The 23587-nt window shown below is 39.0% G+C and overlaps 1 protein-coding gene across 1 annotated transcript; it reads left to right on the top strand.

The window, feature by feature from the left end:
* Positions 1-1371: 1371 nt before the first annotated feature.
* f5 (coagulation factor V) lies at positions 1372-22812 on the top strand. Its single transcript, XM_042494358.1, has 25 exons — positions 1372-1576; positions 2868-2950; positions 4123-4245; positions 5777-5989; positions 6079-6234; positions 7129-7350; positions 7452-7617; positions 7775-7955; positions 8961-9057; positions 9184-9389; positions 9995-10142; positions 10238-10450; positions 11058-13092; positions 14047-14215; positions 14736-14972; positions 16021-16237; positions 16494-16673; positions 17462-17578; positions 17668-17739; positions 17876-17961; positions 18928-19083; positions 19184-19328; positions 20510-20661; positions 21573-21755; positions 22337-22812. Exons 1-25 carry the CDS (start codon positions 1413-1415, stop codon positions 22481-22483), a joined length of 5868 nt encoding a protein of 1955 aa, XP_042350292.1. The 5' UTR covers positions 1372-1412; the 3' UTR covers positions 22484-22812.
* Positions 22813-23587: the final 775 nt, after the last annotated feature.

Raw genomic sequence — 23587 nt, 5'->3', positions numbered from 1 at the left:
AGTGCTTAAAATTGGCTCCACATCAGCAGACATCATAACACAGCTAATGTTAAAGGGTAACTCCAGACATAATTGTTTTTCCACACTGAGCAGCAGTGATGTGTGTGTGTGTGTGTGTGTGTGTGTGTGTGTGTGTGTGTGTGTGTGTGTGTGTGTGTGTGTGTCACCGTAGCGCCATACATCACAGACGGGTGTGGTCTCAATTACCACAGATCACAGAGCACACTCAGCTGTGATGTCGACTGTGGTCGCAGTTTCAGGAGAATTTCCATACAAGAAAAAACAACTGTGTTTTACTTACTTTTGAAAGTCAAGGGCTGGCAGATAAATAACAAAATTAAAGAATTAGTAAAAAAAAAAAAAAAGTAAAAAAGGAAGAGAAAGTTAGAAATAAATTTAAGAAATAAGAAAATGACCATGGGATATGATTAAAAATTATAAAACTTCTGGGACCTAATATCAAATTTTCAAATATAAATATAGTTGTTACCTAGCTTTTTTTTCCTCAACATTTTCCCTAACTTTTTTCAAGAATAATTTTTATATAATTTTTAAAATAATTTTGAGGGGTTTTGGGTGTGTTGTTTTCTTTCTTTAAAAAATCTGCATTGGGTACTTGTACTTTTAATACTTTAAGTACATATTCTTGATTATACATACTAACATTTTCAATACATCACAGTACAGAATTAGTACTTTTACTTAAGTAAAAGAGCTGAATACTTTTCCACCACTGGTGATAAATCTGTTTTCTGCAGTGTTATCAAATTTAGCAATACTTCTAAAAAAAATAAAGTTATTGGCAAGAGAGTAGTTTTGTTGTTTATGTCAAGAGCAGTTAGGGGAATTATGTAATAATATGTAAGAATTTGTCTATTATGTATAATTTGGGATGGGTTGCCCTCACTTATTACACATTACAGAGGTGTTTTTCTCTTAAATTATGGCGTGTTTTTACGAGATGATTTCCCCGGGACATTTTGAGGTCAGAGAAATTCTCAACATAATTTTCAACATCACTTTCAGGGATGATGGGAATCAGCGCACCCCGCAGGGATGACTCACAGCCAAACACACGAGGCTTCAATTACCAGAGACGAAAAAAATTCAGACACACAGTTCATTGCCCCGGGACGCATGTGTGTGTGTGTGTGTTGTGTGTGTGTGTGTGTGTGTGTGTGTGTGTGTGTGTGTGTGTGTGTGTGTGTGTGTGTGTGTGTGTGTGTGTGTGTGTGTGTGTGTGTGTGTGTGTGTGTGTGTGTGTGTGTGTGTGTGATAAAGTGTCACAGATAAAGCACAGAGCAGACCTCTCTGTCAGATCACAGTCTTCACTTCCAGAAACTGGTCTCAACTGAAGGACAGGTCTTCACTTCCAGAACAGACTGGTCTCACCTGCAGGACTGACCCCAGATATGAGGCTCCGTGTCTGGGCTGGAGCTCCGTGTCTCCTGCCCGTCCTCGGTCTTCTGAGTGTCCTTCATGTCAAAGCACAGCAGCAGCCGCAGCCCAAAGAGAGACACTATTACGTCGCTGCTGAGGAGATAGACTGGGACTACTCTGGCAATGACGCAAACAGGTAGGACACTGCTGGTTGGAGAACGAGACAAGAATTAATGCAAAAATTAGACATGCAACAGGTTAAAGGCGATATTTTAACCCTCTGAAGCCTGGAGCAACATCACTTTTCTTGTGCTTCTTTCAGACACCTTTTACAAGTATTTAGCAAATTGGTGCATTTTTTTTCTCACAATATGGGTGATAAAAGGCAATGAGAAATCTGATTAAACATTGTTTCACAAACTGCAAAGAAATTAGTAGATTTAGGAAATGATTAAAGAAAAAAACTAGGGGAAATGTCTAGGGAAAAAAATTTCTATAAATAAACATTTGATATACAGAATTTTTTATACTTTCTTATGCATTGTCCCCATATCACCCCCCCCCCAATTTCAAATATGTATATATATATATATATATATATATATATATATATATATATATATATATATATATATATTCAATTTGGGAGAAAGGGGCTAAGGATAAATTTTACTCACAATGATCATATCTGCATATTTGAAATAGGGTTACAGAATTATTATCTTTTTATTACTTTTCCCTGGTCATTTTGTTGCTTTTTTAAACTTTCTTTTTCTTTTTATTTATTTCACTAATTTCCTTGTTTGTTTGGTTTTTCTTTTACTAATTTCTTGTTAATTTGGGAAACAATTATATGAAGTTATAATTTATCATATCTGCATATTTAAAATTAGGTTACACAATCATTAGAATTTTAAGCACTTTGCCAAGGCCATTTTCTTTTTTATTTATTTATTTATTTTATTTTATTTTAAGAATTCATTTTACTAATTTTCAGGTAATTATTTTTCTTTTCACTAATTTATTTAATTATTATTATATTTAATTATTGCTTTATTTTTTGGGTCATTTTTTCAGCCAATACTCATTGCCTTCTTCCCATGTTTTTTAAAAGAAATTTGTTTAGGTTTAAAGGGGTTAATTATTGTTAGTGCACTGTTGTATTTCACTTTATTAATATTATTAAAAAATTATTACGTTGTTAATTCTGTCTGCCTTAGCTCATCTGATAACTCTTGGCCTGCATCCTGTTGCTACAGTTGTGTGCACCGTGTAAAAACAGTCCGGTCCGTCGTGTTTCATTTCCCTGTCAGCCTGTTCTTCACAGTATCAGAATTACACACACTTAGACACACACTCACACATCGAAATTTGTGCCTCCATATCTTAAAGTCCGTATCTTGCTGATAAAGTTGCGCTGGTGTGTGTACGACTTGTGTTTTTCTTGAACGCTGATTCATGTTTTGTGTTTTTCCGTTATTCTGTAGGTCCGGTCCCTCCTATAAGAAAGTGGTGTTTCGGGAGTATGACAAAGACTTCAGACAGGCTAAGACTCATCCCTCCTGGTTAGGTAAACTTCCTCTCAGGTTTCCATGAGGACACACTGTCTGACTGACTGTAATTCCTAAGAAATGCCCCTCCTGTCCCAAAAGGGAACGATACGTACATTACTGGTATTTCTCTGCAGGTTTGCAGAACTATGCAATGATGGAATATAAGTAAATTTACTCAAGTACTGTACTGTACTTTCTTTTCAAGTCACTTTTAACTTTTACTCCACTAAATCTAACAGAGAAATATTGTACTTTTTACTTCACTACATTTATCTGAGAGCTTTAGTTACTTTACACATTAAGGTTTTTGTATACAAAACATATGGAAGACTTTTTAAAATATGATGCTTTATAATAAATTAAAGTAACAAACAGTTTATTCAAATACAGCTGCAATTATTAGTTGATTAATCAGTCAGTTATTATGTCAGTATTATCTTTGTTCTATATCATTTCGGGTTTGGGTGTAGTTTTGTTTTCTTTTAATTATAATTTTCTTCTTTAAAAATTGCTTTTTTTGCAATGGATAAGGCAACAAGTACTAAGTAATGTTTCACAAATTGTAAGAATTTGGTAGATTTAAAAAAATATTATATAAAAAACTATATCTATAATTATCATAATTAAATATTTTAAATTATATATCAAAACTATTATATTTTTAGCATGTTTTCAGGCCATTTTCCCCTCAAAAATTAGTAGAGTCAGAAAAATTGAATTTAAAAAGCAGAAAACTATTAAAGAAACTATATTTATAGTAATGATAAGGAGACATTTAAAATTATGTTGCAAAACTGATTAGTAGTACTTTTACCAGTTCTTTCTTTAATGTTTTTTTTCTACAAATATTATGTAACTTTCTTGTACTTTTTACAAATTCCTTGCTTATTCCTTGATATGTTTTTTTGTTGCACATTGTCTTGAATCGGCTCAGTTTGCTCAGGTTTCAAACGGTTAATTCCTTTCTAGGAAAGTATCAGGAGAATAAGGGAAAAGTGATTTTCAGTATGGGTGAAACTGTGTATTTACATTTGCTGGTCAATAACAGTCAGTGAATCAACAAAAGAAAGACAGAAAGACGGCGATCAGTCAGAATGACTTTATGTTATTTGTCCCTGCGTGTCATCGTGATGAGCCAAAGCTTACGAGTGTTTATTTTAAATAAACCGAAGCGTGTCTTTCTCTGCAGGTTTACTGGGACCCACACTGAGGGCGGAGGAGGGCGAGACCATTGTCGTCACTTTCAGAAACATGGCCTCCAGACCGCACAGCATCCACCCACACGGGGTCGCTTACGGGAAACAGTCGGAGGGTGGGTGCCTGCAGATGAATCTGACAGCTGTGGCAAACGCTGAGACGCCTGCAGCGCTCTGTAACGCCGTCTGTCTGTTAGGGTCACTGCGGGTGCACAGGGAGTTTCACAACACAACAAACAACCTTGTTTGTCTTTTTCTAAAATATTAACTAGGACGGGCAGATTATCGAAGTAGACGGTACTGAAGTCCAACAGGAAGCAGCGCTGAGTCTCAGGAAATCACTGTCTGCGTCCAGGAGAGAGAAATAACAGGACACTGGACATTAACACTAAGCGCTCTTAACTCAAGTCAGTCAGAGGAAGTCAGAGTGCAGGGGAATTTAAAATTTAAAAAAAACAGTGTTCAGGAAACTTTTTATTAAGCTTTTATCATTTTTGGGACCTGAGGAACTTGACTCACACATTTTGTTAGATAAATCAATAATCCACCTGGAGTCTTACTCAGCAATTGGAATTAAAGGGATACGTAGTCACTTTTTAAGCAGCTTTTTATCAAAACAATGTGGGTCATATGTGCAGATGAACAGCATTAAACTTAACTTAAACTTAAACCTCCATCTAACCAGAGTCCAGATATCCCTCCTCCACCCAAAACTCCTCCAAATGACAGAATCTGATGCAGGCAAAATTTTGCTGGCTCTTGGGCTGTTGCTTGAATTACAGATTCTACTTCTGCATCTTAACATTGCCGCCCAGCCATGACACCACCGCGGATACAACGAGTAGCGAAGCGGATCAAGAGACAGACCTGCCCCTCTCTATCTCTCGATCTTAAACTCGGACCAAAATCCAATAAAACGGTAAAACTAAGCAGCGATGATCGAATGTAAATCAAGTTTATGTTACTGCACTGCCTATTCTTCTGCCTTTTTGTTTTCAGAAAAACATATTTTATTTTATTTTTGTCAAATTCCAAACAGGAAGTGGGCACCATACTTCCTCCTGACGGTCAAAAATTATCTCAAACTGTAAAACTGAGCAGCGCTGATCAAACACAAGATTCTGTGACTATATTTCTCACCGCAAATCTTTTCAGAAACATTGTTTAGCTTTCTGTTTAAGTGTAATACAAGATTGTTTTATTTATTTATTTATTTTTTCATTTTTTGGCTTTTAGCTTTTATTATATATACATATATATTTATGATATATATTATCGATAACATTGTGATAGTGAGACACTACATAAAAGCCAGACTAAAAAGATCAGCCGCCATAGTTTCACATGGAAGGAGGTTGATTACGTCCCCCACCGGTGGGAGCGTTTATTGGTCTTGCACGGTGCAATGCATTCTGGATTTTGTAGGTTTTTCCACGTCTTGAGCAAAAGCCTTCTTTTTCTCTGTTTTCTCAATTTCCAAAGTATTTGTGTTTTTCCACCGCAAAGACGGGCCAGTTTTATTAAGACAAAACTTTTTTTAGCAGCAAAATTAATTTATTTAATTTGACCATTTCCATTTCTTTTTATCCATAATGCACAGAGAGTTTTTGCTGTGAATCAAACTGAACGGTTCGTTTGCTTTTGCAGGAGCCAACTACTTTGACAACACATCACAGAAAGAGAAAGAGGACGACATGGTGCAGCCCAACAGACAACATGTTTATTACTGGGAGGTGACGCCGGATGTTTCTCCGCAGCCAAACGACCCCACCTGCCTCACCTACACCTACATCTCACACATAGATTTTGTGGAGGACTACAACTCCGGCCTCATCGGCGCTCTACTCATCTGCAAGCCTGGTAAAACGCAGTAAAACTGCTTAACATCACAAAATATCAGCTGCTGCTGCATGAAATGGTCATTATTTTTGTATCTCTGCTCTCTGCAGGCAGTCTGGATGAGTCGGGGAAGCAGGCTGCCGTCTACCAGGAGTACGTGTTCCTATTTGGGGTTTTTGATGAGAGGGAGAGTCAGTACAAACCAAAAAGCCATGCCGACCACGTCAAATACACCATCAACGGATACACGATGGGATCGCTGCCTGGTGAGTCTGTTCAGTCATTTTGTCATTTAAGTTAGAGTCAGTCAGTAAAGCGCTCCCCAAAAATGGGTCACCGGTCCATTCTGAATGGACCGCAGGAGACTCGCAAACATGTCAGTGTGTGAAAAACTGGCTGGCTGTTTTTTCTTTTTTTTCTGACCCTCCCTAAACATACAGATATTTGTCCTTGAGACTCCCTGAGTAACTCAGAGAAAAACCTTGAAGTGTTCGTCCCACATGATGTATTCAAGGACTGTTGTAAAGTTCAAAACCCAACAATCATCTGTGTTTTTAAAGATACTGGCTGTGATAAATGGTGTCATTTTGGCAATTTTCATTTTGGCCGGCCTCTTGTTTGGAATGCACTTTTTAAAATTTGCCAAAAAAAAAAAAAAAAAAAAACTCCCAAAGTTTTTTTTTTTAATACTCAAAATTTTAAAGGGGGAAAAAACCAAAAATTTAAAAGAAAACACCTTCTTTTTTTCTCCTTCACAGAAAATACCGAAAATTTTAAAAGAAATATAGTAAAAAAAAAAAAAAAATACAATAAATAAATAAAATGTATTCGCCATTTTAAAAATGTATTTATTTCATTTTAAAGAAAACATCCCTTCCAAAAAAAATATAATATTTGGTCATTTCTCTTATGTGCGGACCTTGAACTAATGAAATCTGTGGCTGAAACAGTTGGAAAACCACTGCTTTAATATGTAAACCGAATACTTCCTCCACCACTGTATATACTTATTTGTACAGATTTATAGTGGTAGAGTGATACACGTCACGGTGTGCGTGTGTGCTGTTCTGTCATTGAAAAGTCATCCACCAGATGTCCTACATAAACACTAAAAAGATAAACTGCACAGAGTGACCAGCAGTTTCCTCTTTCCTGTCCAGATGTCAGCATGTGTGCCTACGCCTCCGTCAGCCTGCATCTGCTGGGTATGAGCTCAGAGCCTGAGGTGTTCTCGGTGCACATGAACGGCCAGGTGCTGCAGCACAACGGCCACAAAGTTTCATCAGTGGGCCTGATCAGCGGCTCCACCGCCACCGCCAGCATGGTGGCTCTGCACACGGGCCGCTGGCTGCTCTCCTCTCACACCAACAAGCACATAGAGGGTACGTGTGTTTCTGCACTCGTGACAATGATAAATCCATCATCCATCAGAGAAAGATGTTTTTTACTAAATTAACAAGAAAAACTGTTTCTGTCATTGCAGTTGGCATGCACGGTTTTGTGGATGTGATAAAGTGCGACGGCTTCAATGCACCCCGGCGAAGGATGACCATTGAACAAAAACGACACAGCAGTGAGTGGACTTACTACATAGCTGCTGAGGAAGTGACCTGGGACTACGCTCCTAATATGCCAGAACACGTTGACGAGTAAGCAAACTTACAGACGCATTTTAAAGCAAAAAGTGAAGCGGCTCCAGGTTTTGAAGGGTTAAAAACACTGGTACCACACAGTGTTGTAAATTTTGCAATATTTTATGAAAAACATATCAATGTCTCAAAATTAAACAAACTTTTTCTTGTGTAGGGGCTTCAAGATCCAGTACCTGAAACAGTCGTCAACACGTGTAGGTGCGAAGTACAAGAAGGCCGTGTACACGCTGTACAAAAACGAGTCATTCACCGAAAGGATAGAGTCCAAGCAAAGGAAGAGTGAGCTCGGCATCTTAGGCCCAGTCATCAGAGCACAAATCAGAGACGTCATCAAGGTGAGATCAAATTCAATTCAATTCAATTTTATAGCATCACGTCAGCAAACTTATATTTCATGGTGCTTTACACAACGCACTTCATTACTGTCCACAGAAATCAGAGCACATCATATCTAAAGGTTTAGTTTGTGTTTCTGTTAACTTCAATAACAGTCTTCTAGAATCGGGGAACTACATATGTATGAATATGGCTACTGTTTCCACTCATTGCTTACATATGAACACGATCATATTTAAAGTTATAGACAGTTAAAGGAAATTCAGTCATCACTTATATCCAGCTAGAAGTGTGCGGTGGTGTATTTTTCTGCAGCTCTGGGTTTTCTTATTTTCTTTGACAGGTGAAACTTTTACAAACTACTGGACCAATCAGCCTATTTTTTTCTGTGCACATTTATGACTTGATTCATAATTGTTAAAAAAAAACTGTTTTGTACTGTCATGTCATGTCATGTACTGACTGCTGACACCTCAATCATTTTGGCCTTTGTCATGATTCAAAAACTGGCATCCATGGGAAAGTTCGGTCACAATTTGAACCGGAGCATCCACAGATTTATTCCATACCTCATATGTTATGATCAGCTTAAATTAGGCAAAATACAAGATAAATAAATCACCATTGCTGTTTTTAAACATGGTCAGTGAATCAAAGTTTTCCATGGAGACATGCCGAAAAACAGTTTTCTTCAAGAATTTAAGGCAAAACAATGTGGAAACGTAAAAGAAAAATGTGGAAAACATGTGATAATGAAAAATTATGTTAATTCCCACAATAAAGTTTTCTTTTTTTATTCAAAAACAAAAGAATTCAAGGCAATATGGTAAAACTAACCATTTTAGAAACGGTAATTTTGTGAGTGAAGTATGGAATTTAACTGGTATTTTAAAAAAGTGACTGTGAGCACAGAGCAAATTTACCAATCATGCATCACTCTTAAGACTTTCTTTCAGGACTTCAGGTTATCATGAAAAATATTAATCATTGTCCTCTCGTTGCAGATTGTTTTTAAGAACAAGGCATCCCGACCCTACAGCATCTATCCACACGGACTGACAATAGAGAAGTCAGAAGAGGGAGTCAACTACCCGGCAGGAGGTACTAAATCTCTCCTCGCAGTAAAACAGACGGATTGATGTGTTGGTTGGATTATCCACTCTGGATTCATTATTTAAAAAAGGATTACTGTTAAATTAACGTGGTATATCTCAATGTGTCTGCCAGGGAACCAGTCTCATGGTGTTCAGCCAGGTGAGACACACACGTACGTATGGAGGGTGGTCAACGAGGACGAGCCTTTCGACGCAGACTCTCGATGCCTGACACGACTGTACCACAGCGCAGTGGACACACCACGTGACATCGCCTCAGGACTCATAGGACAGATCCTCATCTGCAAGAGTCGCTCCCTCAACATCAGAGGTGTTCAGGTGAAGAAATAAAAAATAAATTACGTTTGTTTTTTGGTGTGTTAGCAGCATGGCGATTATTGATCAGCTGGTGCACCACTTTGGTTCAGACTGAAATATCTTAACTGTTAAATGGATTTTACCCCCTTTAAACCTAAGAAAATTAGCTTAATTTCTTTCAAACATAGAAAGAAGGCAACAAGCAACTCAATTAAAAACAACCCTGAAATTGGCAATGAATCAGTAAAAAGTATAAAATTACCTAAAAATTAGTTGAAAAAAAAAACAAAAAAAAGAAACAAAAAAATGAAAAATTGACATGACCTAAAACAGTTGAAGAAAAAGTTATAATAATTCTAAAAAATAATAATTTTAAATATACATCTATGAAAATTGCTAGTTCTCTAGAAACTTGTCCCTAGATTTAAAAAAATAATAATTTTCTAAATCTACTAATTTCTTGAAATTTGCATTACATTTCTTTCCAAGTTGATTTTTGCCTTGTCAAAAGTTGGATGATTGACATTAGTCTAACAAAGGTAGACATCATTACTGCATATGGAAGAGAAAGCTGTTAAAATTAAAAGTCAAAAAGTGACAATTGCATTCTTGGTCTGTTTCTACAGCTGAAAGCAGACAAGGAGCAGCATGCTATGTTGGCTGTGTTCGATGAAAATAAGAGCTGGTACCTGGATGACAACATTCGCCTATATTGCGACCGATCCAGAGTCAACAAAGCAGACCCGGACTTTTATCAATCTAATGTCATGCACAGTGAGTTTTTGTTAAGAGCTGTTCCTAATAGATATGATATAGTCACTCTTTATCTGCCTGTTAGACAACTAATACTGATGTAAATTTCCTCACAGCAATTAATGGGTATGTGTTTGAGAGCGGGCCACTTCTGGGATTCTGCAATGGTGAGGTTGCAACATGGCACATGTCCAGCATTGGAGCGCAGGACTACATCCAGACAGCAACCTTCTACGGCCATACGTTTGAGCTGAACGGGCGGACAGAGGACTTCCTCAGCCTCTACCCGATGACCGGAGAGACCATCACTATGAATATGGACAACATTGGTCAGTCACAGCTCTCAAAGACTTTTTTTATGTCAAATGATTTTTGAATGTCAAATGATCGTCAGATATTTCATCTGTAGGGACTTAAAGCATACTTCGTAATTTTAAACCGGTTTTGTATCATAACAATGTGGTTAGCATTTGTTAATGAACTATGGTAAACTTCCCCCAGTGAAACTTGGCTCACAGTTTGTTGCTCAAGCGACAGGCTGTACGACAACATTTTTGTACAGCCCACCACATATAGATATATAGAAGTGGATCAAGAGACAGACCCACCACTATCTCTCTTTCTCAAACTTTCAACCAAACTCTAACTCCAGGAAGAGCTGATCAAATGGTCCAACGCGATGCAGTGCATCCTGCTTTTTGTAGGTTTTCTACCTCTTAAGCAAAGTTTTCTGTGGTCCAGTCGCACCAGTTTCAAATGTAGTTGCATCTTCTATTGCATAAACAGCCTAGTTTATTAAAATAACATAAACCAAGCAATTGATTTTCTTCTTTAACTTGAGAAAACATTGTGACAGCAGTATGTCATCATCTCAAAAGTTTGGATACGAAACGCTTGGTTTTTAATGGACAAATTTCTGTGTCTCTCTTGAACCAGGTGTCTGGCTCATGGCTTCTCTGAATTCCCATGAGACAACCAAAGGAGTGCGGGTAAAGTTTCAGGATGTTGAGTGCTTTCGGGACCGCCAGTACGAGTACTCCGACTATTCAGAAGAGAACCCAGAATTTACTTTGTGGAATCCTTTGAGCTTGGACGAACTCAAGAAGAAAGACGAAGTAACACCAGAACCTAAAAAAGGAAAACCAGTGGCGATAGACATTTACACTGAGATGTTTGCAGATGAATTAGGTCTAAGGTCCCTGAAGAACCAATCTTATGTATCAGATGTGGAGCTGCTAGACCTCTCTTTCCTCGACTATGATGCTGATATTGTGCCTGACGGAGAAACGAATATAATCGGTAACTTCCCAGAGACAATGAATGGAAACGAGACATCTGTTGCAAAGCCAAATACACTAAATGACACACATCTGCAAAACAGTAGTATGCCTTCAACTTTTGACAATTCGTCTGCACACAAACCTGAGAATGCAACAATTTCTGGTAGCCCAGATGTATTGATAAAGAATGACAGCATACATTTTGATGCTATGACGTTTCACACAAAGAAAATCATAAACATGGATGATAACCAGACTTCTGTGGGTGGTATCTTGTCAGAGGGCTCTGAGGAAAGACTCACCAGAGGGGATGTGTTCTCGTACTCTGTGCCTCCATCCAATTCCAGCACTAACAATCTCCACAGTGCACCAGAGGGCAATGCCACAACAGGTGAAACTGGAGAGTTTGAGGTGGAGGGCAAAGACAACAAAACCACTGGCAATGACTCTTTGAGCACCACAGCAGAACCGTATCTTCAAGTGAACTCCTCTGAAATTACTCCAACCAATTCCAGCCTTGAAAATGTAACAAATGATTTGCTCATGACCGCGCCAACAGTGAACATCACTGTGAATATGTCCAGATCAAATTCATCAGGGGAGATTAGTTCAGAAAGTATGAAGAATGTCTCAAACCCTCTTGGTGAGTTTAGCAATGCAGCTTCTGCAGTCCCCAATGAGACAACCCTGTCCCTCTCCAGCGATACAGCACAAAAAAATGACTCTGAAAACTACGAAAACAGTGGCACTGAGTCTGTGATCAGCGCAGCAGAGCCAGGGAACGACCTTCAAATGAATTCCTCTGAAACTGTTAGTTTTTCTGCAAATTCCAGCCTTGAAAATGTCACCAAATCCTCATCAAATTCATCAGAGATTAGCTTAGAGAGTAGGACGAATGCCTCAGCTCCTCATAGTGAGTCAAACCAAACATTTTCTGCAACAAGTTTCTCCAATGACACCAACCTCTCCAGCAATGCAGAAAGAAAGATCAGTTCAGAGGAGCTAAGTGCCTCGGATAGCAGTGAGGAAGAAGAAGTGCATATCTACCTCACAGATAAGAATACACAGGTGATTAAAACAACCTCCGTCAAAACGCCAGGCCACAACTGGACTTACGATGGAACACATCAACTGGAACCCGTGGATATTCCTGACTACATGATCAAATATTTAGGGAAAGAAACCCCTCAAACAACGATGCCACCTCCGAAAAAGAAGACCAGGAAAGTGAACTTACGACAGAGGCCGCAGAAGGGCCACGGCATGAAAACAAGGAAAAGAAAAGAGTACAAGCCTCAGGCCAGGAGCGGCCTACCCTTCTCTCCTCGGGGGTTCAATCCAGGCATGACCCCCCGTGGGTCTCGACCGCTTTCACCGCAGCCTGTCTCTGATGAGGAGGAGCTCATTAACATGCCTGTAGTCATCGGTGTGCCCCGCCCTGATTTCAGCGACTACGAGCTGTATATTCCTGGGGACGAACCAGCTCATCTGGGGCCAGATACGATAGATTTGAAAGCAGATGAATATGAGTATGTGACCTACATTGACCCCTACAGCAGCCACGAGGACGTCAAGAATTTCAACCTGGATGACACCACCAAATACTACTTAAAATTCTCAGGCCCGAATGTCAGAACTTATTTCATCGCAGCAGAGGAGGTTCTGTGGGACTATGGCGGCTACGGACATAAGTAAGCTCAGAGATAAGAAAAGCCAACATCTTCTCATCCCAAGTTGTCACATATCCACGCTTTGTCAATGGACTTTCACATTTATCTTGGTATCCTCCTGCTTCAGTAGTTGATGTTTTGAGATGCCACAACCAATGCCAGGATGTAAACAAAAGCATGTAGTTAGAATTAAGCAAAAAAAAAAGCATGTGGCAACCAATGCTGAAATGTCAACAAAAGCATGTGGTTAGGATTATGCAACAAAAGCATGTGGCAACCTATGTCACGATGTCAACAAAAGCATTTGATTAGGTTTAGACAACAAAAGCCGGCAGTAACCATCACTAGGGTATATCAACAAAAGCACATGGTTAGAATTGGGCAACAAATACACATGGTTAGGTTCAGGCAACAAAAGCATGTGCCAAGCAATGCCAGGATGTCAAGAAAAGCACATGGTTAGAATAAGGCAACACATATACGTGGTTAGATTTAGGCAACAAATCCATGTGGCAACCGACACCAGGGTATATCAACAAAAGCATATGGTTAGAATTGGGCAACAAATACACATGGTTACATGGCAGCAAAGCCATGTAGTTAGGTTGAGAAAAGAAACATTATGATTTGGGTCTACATTTATGCCTGCTTGCCAAATAGGGACCTTTCAGCTGTTTTTATTACATAATTACTGGAGGCGTTTCAACCTGTTGCACCCCCACGGCGTATCATATGGCTGTGTTACAAACTGACACCATCCAGTGGTGTATCAAACCACCGGAAAGGTGCTTTTTGGCATTAGTGTCTGATCCCAAAATCACTGACAAAGTGGCGTTTTTTTTTTTGAAGACTTTTGGGATGAGAATGGGCTGAAAAAGCATTTGGACATTTGATAAAGCATTGCTATTCAGATTTTTTGGAGACAGCAGTTACGTATTCATACACAAAACTGATGTGGTCCTGTTATCGCCACAGGAGACAAGACAAGGTACAACTAAACAGCCGAGAAACTAAGTTCACCAAGGTGGTTTTCCGAGGTTACATGGACAGCAGCTTCAGCACGCCTGACATCCGTGGAGAGATAGACGAGCATCTAGGCATCCTGGGACCTGTCATCAAGGCGGAGGTCGGGCAAAGCATCATGGTAAGATTGTCAGGATGGAAACCTAATGTGTATCCTCTGGGATCTCACATTTTCAAATTTTATTTTTATGTGTAAAAGCTTTACTGTCATCATTAGCTCCAACAAGGAGATTATGTTTTCAGTCCGGTTTGTTTGTCAATAGGATTGCAGAAAAAAACTATGGGCTTTAATTTTACAAAACTTGGTGGAAAGATGTAGCATAGGCCAAAAAAACTAACTGGAGCACATCTGAATCACGGGGCATTTGTGAGACATTGTGAGATAGGACACTTGGCCCCAGCCAGCTCTGTCTCCTAGAAATTATGTTTATCTGCAACTAATTTGTAAAGTTCAATACATTTTGAGGGAAGGGTAGTGCAGAGAAAATCTTTAAAAAATAATGAGGATATGCTGATAACTTACCTGTCTTAATTTCCATTAAACTCTGCAAGAAATTTAATTCAAGTACTTTCCAAAATGTTTACCTATTCCTTTAAAGCCATGATTAGCCATCCACAGATTGTGTCCTTTTGTCCTGCAGGTGGTGTTTAGGAACAATGCCAAACGTCCGTACTCTTTACACCCGAACGGGGTTACCTACACCAAGCAGACAGAGGGCCTGAACTATGAGGATGGCTCTAAGTACTGGTACAAATATGACAACGAGGTTCAACCCAACACCACATTCACATACATGTGGAAGGTCAGTTCAATGGTTGGGCCATCGCCAGACGAGTCTCAATGCCGGACCTGGGCCTACTATTCAGGCGTTAACCCTGTGAGTAATTTGGACTTTTCAGAGAATTACTGAATAAATGCTTTTTAAAAATAAAAATTCAAGCAACATTATGCACTTTTAATTGATTGTTGACATTGGTGGTTCGGTCCGACTGCCAACCAAAAGTGTCTGATGTGTATGATGATCAGTGAATAACTCAACAATCAAGGTTGCATGATGTTTTACATGTTTCTATGATTCTAGGACGTTTGGATTTTAGCACATGTCCCGGTTTTTAGGACATATCTCTGATTTTAGGATGTAGGATGGAGCTTAACTAGGACCTCTAACGGGGCTGTGATACTGAATGACAGGAGGCCAGGGGCTAGTGGCAGCAGCACCATACATGTTTCTAGGATTTTAGGACATTTCTGCGATTTATAGATGTTTCTTCAATTTTAGGTTATTTCTATGATTTAAGGATGTTTCTTAGATTTTAGGACATTTCTCAGATTTTAAACATTTATATTCATTCATATTATTCATATTATTATTCATATTCATATTTGGTTTAATAGCTCGATTCAGTGTGTACTTTCCAAAACAATGACAAAAACCCATGACACACTTTTTCTAATTATACTTCTACACATTCTAGTATTTAAGAACAATTTTTGGCTTTAAGGACATTTTTAGAATTTAGGACATTTCAGGACAGGACATTTTAGGATTTTAGAATATTTCCAGGATTTTAGGACATTTCTCTGATTTTAGGATGTTTCTAGTATTTTAAGATGTTACTCTGATTTTAGGACACTTCTAGGATTTTAGGGCGTTTCCAGTAAATAAACAACAGTAACCCAAAGTTGAGTTTCACAGCTTTAAAGCCACTTTGTCCAGATTTTGAGTCACTCACTATAGCAGGCCCTGGTATCACCTTAAAAACATAAATGGGCTGATGGTAACTCTCACTGCACCAATATTCATGAGGATTGTGTCATTTTCTACAAACACAAACTCACAGACAGATGTGTTTGGGTTGCAAGGTGAAATGAATTCCCTTTTTAAAAAAATACACTGAACTTGGGTATGCTCTCTCTCTCTTTAGGAGCGGGATATCCACTCTGGCCTGATTGGACCTTTGCTGGTGTGTCGAGAAGGAACCCTAAAAGAGGAGATAACAGACACGAGGGAGTTCACACTGCTTTTCATGACCTTCGATGAGTCGCACAGCTGGTACTACGAGAAAAACCACGAGATGATACAGAGGAGGAGCCGAAGGAGATTTATGGACCCCAACTTCAAGGAGAACCTCAAGTTCCACTGTAAGGCATTATGTGCCTCCAACAAGCCTGCTCTTAAAATCTTTTGATCATAATACCAAAAAATTATAGAACATGCTAATTTAAACACATATAGTGCGTACATGCACTCTTGATAATCTGTCATGGAGTCAACAGCTATTATAGGAAGAAAGCAAAAACGTTTCTTCCACGCTTTTGAGATTTATCTGTTTTAGAAAAATTGCAGTTCCAGAAAAGCACAACAAAAATTGATGATCATGTCCGTGTTTTTCTAAAGCCATCAATGGCATTATATACAGCCTGAAGGGCCTGAGGATGTATACCAACCAGCTGGTGCGCTGGCACCTGATCAACATGGGCTCTCCCAGAGACTTTCAGAGCATCCACTTTCATGGACAGACGTTCCTCCACAAGAAGATCACCAGCTACAGACAGGCTGTCTACCCACTGCTGCCTGGTGAGCAACATAATGTCTGTTTCCTTAACGGACACTTCACCCACAATCAAAAATACATACTTTACCTCTCACCTGTAGTGCTATTTACTGATCGAAATTGTTTGGGTGTGAGTTGCAGACTGTTGGAAAAATCAGATGTAGAGATGTGTGTCTTCTTTCCATATAATGGAACTAGATTGCACCCGGATTGTGGTGCTTTCAGTGCCAAAACAACACTTTAACGACACTGTTTCTTTGCAGAAATCATGACCCAGTAACTCAAGATAATCCACACAACTGCATGCTTTTTTGTACATGCTGATACGGTTAGCAGGTGTAGTTCTTCAGAAATTAAATAGTTCTACTAGGGGTATTGTGATATACCAATATTGATGGTGACCTTGACATTTACAAAATTAGATAAAGATGTCATGTTAATTATACACATCTGCGAATATAGAGTGAATAATCTAGCACCTAGAAAGAAACTGCTGTTGAGTATTTCAAATGTATCTTCGGGCGCTTTTAGCACCAAAAGCCGATTGCCATCTTGTTTCATTATATTGGAGAGAAGGCAGACATCTCTACAACCGATATCTTCAACACTATCAGCAAAACACTACAAAATAATTTACACTGCTAAAAAGAACCTCCTGCTGCTTTTGCACTTTAGTTTTGATGAGAATTCATAATTTTCTATTTGGACTGACGATACCTCAAAACGTTACTACAGAAAACAGCCACCACCTATGCTTGGGTTTTGACAGTGTAGCAGAGACAAGATGCGTAAACTAAATCTCTGTTTGCAGGGAGCTTTGCTACTCTGGAGATGAATGCATCCAGACCTGGCCTGTGGCAGCTGGAGACAGAAGTTGGTTTTAACCAGAAGAAGGGCATGCAGACCCTCTTTCTGGTTCTGGATAATGGTACAAACAACTCAGCGACCCTGCAGCATTTAGACATAATGTCATGTTGTGTTTTAATATTGAGTCGTTTCTTGTATGTCTCTTTTAAGACTGCTCCCGCCCGCTGGGCTTAGAATCAGGCAGCGTTAAAGACAGCCAGATCACTGCCATCAACACCAGAGGTAAGCATGCCTCCTCCCGTCTGCACCCCTCTGTTTTACACACTATAATCCGACTGCAACCGCAATTCTGAAATTATTAAGTACTGCAATAAAATTCTGTGTCACTGGAAGTATGACAACATTTCCATCTTTGAAGGATACTGGGAGCCCTATCTGGCCAGACTCAACAATGGTGGTAAATACAATGCATGGAGCACCGAGCAGAGCAACAGCTGGATTCAGGTATGTTGTAAACATGCTTATGTGTCTAACTATATTTGTAAATGTGCACCTGCTTTCTATGTGCCTACAATCTGCTACCTGTCGCTCTATGTCGCACAGGCTCCGCCCTCAGGTGGACTTTTTGGATAAAGTCCTTAAATCCTTAAATCATGAGCGTGCATACGACGTTTCTAGGATTTTAGGACATTTCTAAGATTTCAGGACTTTTGGTGGAGATTAGAACATTTCTAGGATATAAGGACATTTCTCAGATTTTAGGACTTTTTTTGAGGATTTTATGGCATTTCTTTGATTTTAGCACATGTCTAGGATTTTAGGACAGAGTATAGAGCAGTTCTATGACTTTAGGACAATTTTTAGGATTTTAGTGCATTTCTCAGAATTTAGGACATTCCTAGGATTTCAGGATGTTTCCAGGATCTGAGGAAATTTCTGAGATTTTAGCCTGTTTCTAGGATTTTCAGGACATTTGTAGGATTTTCGAATATTTCTCTGATTTCAGGACATTTCAAGAATTTCAGAATTTTAGGCTGTTTCTAGGATTTTAGGACATTTATAGGATTTTAAGACATTAGGGGCTTAGCTGGGAGCTCTGTTTAGGGTTGTGGGGATTCTCCACTGGGACTTTTTTTGATAAACAAGCTCTATTTTGAGCTGTTTCATGCATTATGGCACTCTATGTATACTAAAAGTACAAAAACAATTCCTAGTGTGAATCACTTAACTTTTATTTTGAATTAGAAAATGACTTGGGGACCGCCTTGCAACCTATGGGAGGCCAGATTTGGCTCACAGCCCCTAAATTGAGTATCACTTGTGTAGGATGCCTGGTCTGTATTGGTGCACTTAGGCACATCCTGGTTGGCCAGCTATGTTTCTGCTTTTCTCAGAGTGCTGTCGAGGGCTCTGCCTGTGCTAATAGAACCAGGGTTACAATGTCATAACCTTCGTTTTTCCTCTGTTCAGGTGGACTTCCAGCGGCCAGTTGTGATCAGCCAGGTGGCCACTCAAGGAGCGAGGCAGATGTTCTACTCCCACTACGTCGACAAGTACGTGATCTCCTACAGCACTGACCGCAGGAAGTGGATCTTCTACAAGGGCGACAGCAAGGAGCTCAGGAAGGTGGCGAGAGTTTGGTCACCTTTAATCAATGCAAATGGCTACAAACTAAGTAAGAAGTGTGTGATCACTTATTTATCTCCGTCTCGCCCTCTCTCAACAGGTATTCGATGGTAACCGGGAGGCGTACGAGGCAAAGACAAACACCTTCTTTCCTCCTGTAGTTGGGCGGTTCATTAGGCTCCATCCCATCAGCTGGCACAACACGGCAACAGTCCGCATGGAGTTTTACGGCTGTGAGCTTGACGGTAAGATGTTATTGTGTTAGCCTGTTTTTGTTTTTTAACGTTGATTAATCAGGACATCTCCATAGATTAAAATCAAATTTTTAAGCAAGACCTGGTCAAGATATTTTTTTAGAAATGTATGCATGGGATTTTATTTTTTTTTTCAAACTTACAAAATATGTAAAATCCACTTTTGTATTCGACTCGGTAGTTTTATGCTGGAGAGTCTCTGAAACCTCATTATTTATTTCACACATCCTTGATTGAGCAGTTTGTTCAGCAGTGATTTTAACAGTACATACAGCGTCAGTCATGGAAAACAATGCATTCCACCAAAAGTTTCTCCAGACTGTTTAAAATTTAGTACGCTCATCCAGTATGAGCTGCAGATTCAGATTGGATGATTTGGTACAAATGTATAACTTAACTCATCAGTTCATTTTTGTAATTTTACCATATTTGCTATGCAGCAGCTCGATGCACTCCAGATTCAGTTTGCTGAATTTGCAAATCTGACCAGGTTTCACTGTGACTGTTTTGGTTATTTTTATGATAAATGTTTTCTCTTTTTATGCCTCCGCACTGGCAATGGCCACAGCCAGAGGTAGTTTTCCGTCTGTACGTCCCATTCTAGTGAACGCGATATCTCAACAACACCTTGAGTGAATCTCTTCAAATTTGGCACAAATGGTCATTTGGATTTAAGGATGAACTGACTAGATTTTAATGGTCGAAGGTCAAAGTCACTGTGACTTTGCGTTTGTCTCATTCTTGTAAACGCGCCATTTCAAAAAGGCTTTGAGAGCATTTCCTCAAACCAACGTCACTCATATTTCGGTGGTCAAAGATGAAGGTCACTGTGACCTCACCGAACACAGAATACATCGACTAACTACGGCAACATTTCACATAAATGTCTAATGAAGGGGAGACATTTGTTCAGATACTGAACTGATGACACTAATCTTTGGTATTAAGTGTGCCTTTAGGAAACTGTGCTGATTGTGTAGATCTTCTGTGCGGCAGCGGAGAAAATGTGTGTGAAACATTTGGACAGACATAAACTGTAACTGCAACTTCACTTGTTCGCATAGTCATTGGGAGTGCAGAAAGTTTACAAATGCTGTGCTGCAGTATGTGCTCCGGTATTGTCATAGTGTTGAGGTTCCAGTAAATGTGACATTTCTAACTTCCTGCCTCAGGCTGCTCGGTGCCTCTGGGGATGGAGAGCAGACTGATAGAAGACCATCGCATCACAGCCAGCTCCACAGCCTACAGCTGGTACTCTGGACCCTGGAGACCCTCGCTTGCACGACTCAACAAACAAGGCACCATAAATGCATGGCAGTCTAAGGTACAAACCCATACACTGACATGACAGGTCAAATATAAGCAACTGTGCAACTATCAGATACGGACGAACAGTATGTGTGTAAATGAAAGGTAGACATACTTAATATAGATTTCTATAACATGCTATCCTTATTATATCCTATTTGTATTATTGGTGTGCTTTTATCCTTATTTATCACTTTTTTTCCCTTTTTGCTCTTGCGTCTTGAGCTGCTGAAACATGCCAATTTCTCCAGTGTGGAATTAATTAACCCCTTTGTACCTGGGTTGACATTAATTGTCTTGTGCTGCATTCTAACACCTTTCACAAGAATTTAAACCTTTGAACCCCATGCAAATTGGTTTGATTTCTTTTTTTAAAACCAGGGGAAAAGACACTGCCTAACTTAGCAAAAAAATATCCTGCAAATTGCAAGAAATTTGTAGATTTAGAAATGTATATTTTAGATGAAAAGCCATGCAAAAATTAATTATTAATAATTAAATTACTTCACATGATTACATTTAATGGACTTTTTTCATGTAATTTCCTTGTTTGGTTTTGACTGTCTGTTTCTTTAAATTATTGTTTATTTTTAAAGTAATTTTTTTTGGACTTTTACTAATTTTAACATCAGTTGAACACACAAAACGCTCTCCTTAACACCGTAACACAGTATCTGAGCGAGCAGTATACACACGCCTGCAGCCCTTGACCCCAAACCCTAAAAAGTCTGAATTGTGATGTAAATGGTGCACAACTTTCTTCAGCAATTCATAAATGCATGCACGTCAAAACCTCAATGTCAAAGCATTTAAACTCAAATTCAAAAAAAAGCTTTCTGGCATGACAAACATATCACGAAAGCAAGTGTGAAATAAAAAACAAAAAATGTACTTACCTTCCTCTCTTTTGTGTCGTCTCTTCCACAGCATAGAGACATGAATCAGTGGCTTCAGGTGGAGCTGCCCAAAGTCGAGAAGATCACGGGGATCATCACGCAAGGAGCCAAAGCTCTGGGAACAGAGATGTACGTCATGTCCTACCATCTGCAGTACAGCCACAGCGGGATACACTGGATCAAGTACACAGATGATGAGAACGTCCCTTACAAGGTGAGCTGAGGCGAAATCTTTTTTCACCCAGTTAACAGGTGACCGGAGAGACGTGATCCAAATCAGGGATTCTCAGTTTGCTTTGTTTGGGGGCCACTTTTGCACAATGACAGTCGCAGGAGCCCCATACAGGTTTCCAGGATTTTTTATATATTTTCACAATTTTAGGATGTTTCTAAGATTTTAAGGCATTTCTATGATTTAAGAATATTTCTCGGATTGTAGGACGCTTCTAGGATTTTAGGTTGTTTCTACTATTTTAAGGACATTTCCAAGATTTTAGAATATTTCTTGGATATGAGGACGTTGTGGGATTTTAAGGCCGTTTGCAGGATTTTAGGACATTTCTAGGATTTTGGGACGTTTCTAGGGTGTTAGGACATTTCTTGGCTTTTCTAGCATGTTTGGATGTTTCTAGGTTTTGAGGACATTAGGAGCCTAGCTAGGACATCTGTTGATCCTCCACTGGCACTGTTTTGATAAACAAGCTCTATTTGGATGCTGGATCCAGTTTGGTCCACAGGCTGGAACTTGAGTATCACTGTTTTTAACCATCTCTCTCTCTTTCTCATTAAATGCAGACATTTATGGGAAATACAAATAACAACGACCATGTGAAGAACTACATCTACCCTCCTATCTTCTCCCGTTTCATCCGAATCGTCCCCAGAAGCTGGACCAACTCCATCACCATGAGAATAGAGCTGCTGGGCTGCGAATTTGAGTGATGATACCAGTTGCATCATTAGACCTGAGCATCCGAGACTACAGCCCCGAATGTTTTATAAATAGCAGCGGATATATAGTTTAGAGCATATGAATAGGCCTAAGGGACTGTTCTTTATTTATCTGTGGAGGGGGGTGGCTGTTTGTTTTTGTTTGTTTTGTTTTTTTACCCTCCCCAAAGCTACAAGTATCTTTTCCTTGATCGTCCTTGAGTGTGTGTCTGTCCCGAATTATGTGCTCAAGGACTGTCAAAAATGTCAAAATTCAACAGTAATTTCCGTTTTTGCAGTTTCCGGCTGTAATAAATGATGTAAAAAAAAAAAAAAAAAAACACCCAAATTTTTGAAGAAAAGTATTGCCACATTTTTTTTTAATCGCCAAACATCTTTAAAGTAAAAAAAAAAAAAATCACCAAAAATGTCAAAAGTTTTTTTTTTGTGCCAAATGCCAAAAATCTTTGAAGAAATAAAATGCCAAACAGTAATAAATAAATAAAAATGCCAAAAGTTTAAAAAATCATATTAAAAAATGAAGGAAAAAAATTTTAAAAAGAAAAAAGAAAGAAAAAAATGCCAATTTGTTTTTAAAGAAAGCATGCATGTTTTCTCTGTGACGCCCTAGACGAATGCACTTCCACTTCTCATGTACGAAGGAGATTTCACACTAAATCACAGCCTTTGCATGCAGGCAAACATTTATTGCTTGGGCAATTTGTTAAACTCATCCTATGTGCAAAATGCAAAGTGCTTTATTATAAAAATATACGCACAGTTAAAGAGAGTTAGAAAACTCACTGATATGTGGTGTATGTATAATTAATCCTAACCTTTTGTCAATAGTTGTGTTTTTGAAACGCTAGTTTCAACTCCAGTAGAAATGAGAATCAATTAATGTAAATATGTAAGTAGAGATTGTGTAATTTATTTTTCAATAAATATGATCACCGTTCTTATTTTTCGTTGTCCGCCTCAGTGATTTATGAGCTCATAAAGTGTGTGAACTCTGATATCTTCTCAGGGTGTCTCGAAGGTGTCACTTTTAGCACCTCTGCAGAGGCCGGGCCCCTCGTTATGCAGCACCTCGGACCCTCCAAAGTCAACAGACAC

This window comes from Plectropomus leopardus, chromosome 10 (genome assembly GCF_008729295.1).
Source record: "Plectropomus leopardus isolate mb chromosome 10, YSFRI_Pleo_2.0, whole genome shotgun sequence".
In the NCBI taxonomy this organism is placed as follows: domain Eukaryota; kingdom Metazoa; phylum Chordata; class Actinopteri; order Perciformes; family Serranidae; genus Plectropomus; species Plectropomus leopardus.
Note: the sequence above shows the minus strand (reverse complement) of the source record. Positions and strands in the feature narration are given on the sequence as shown.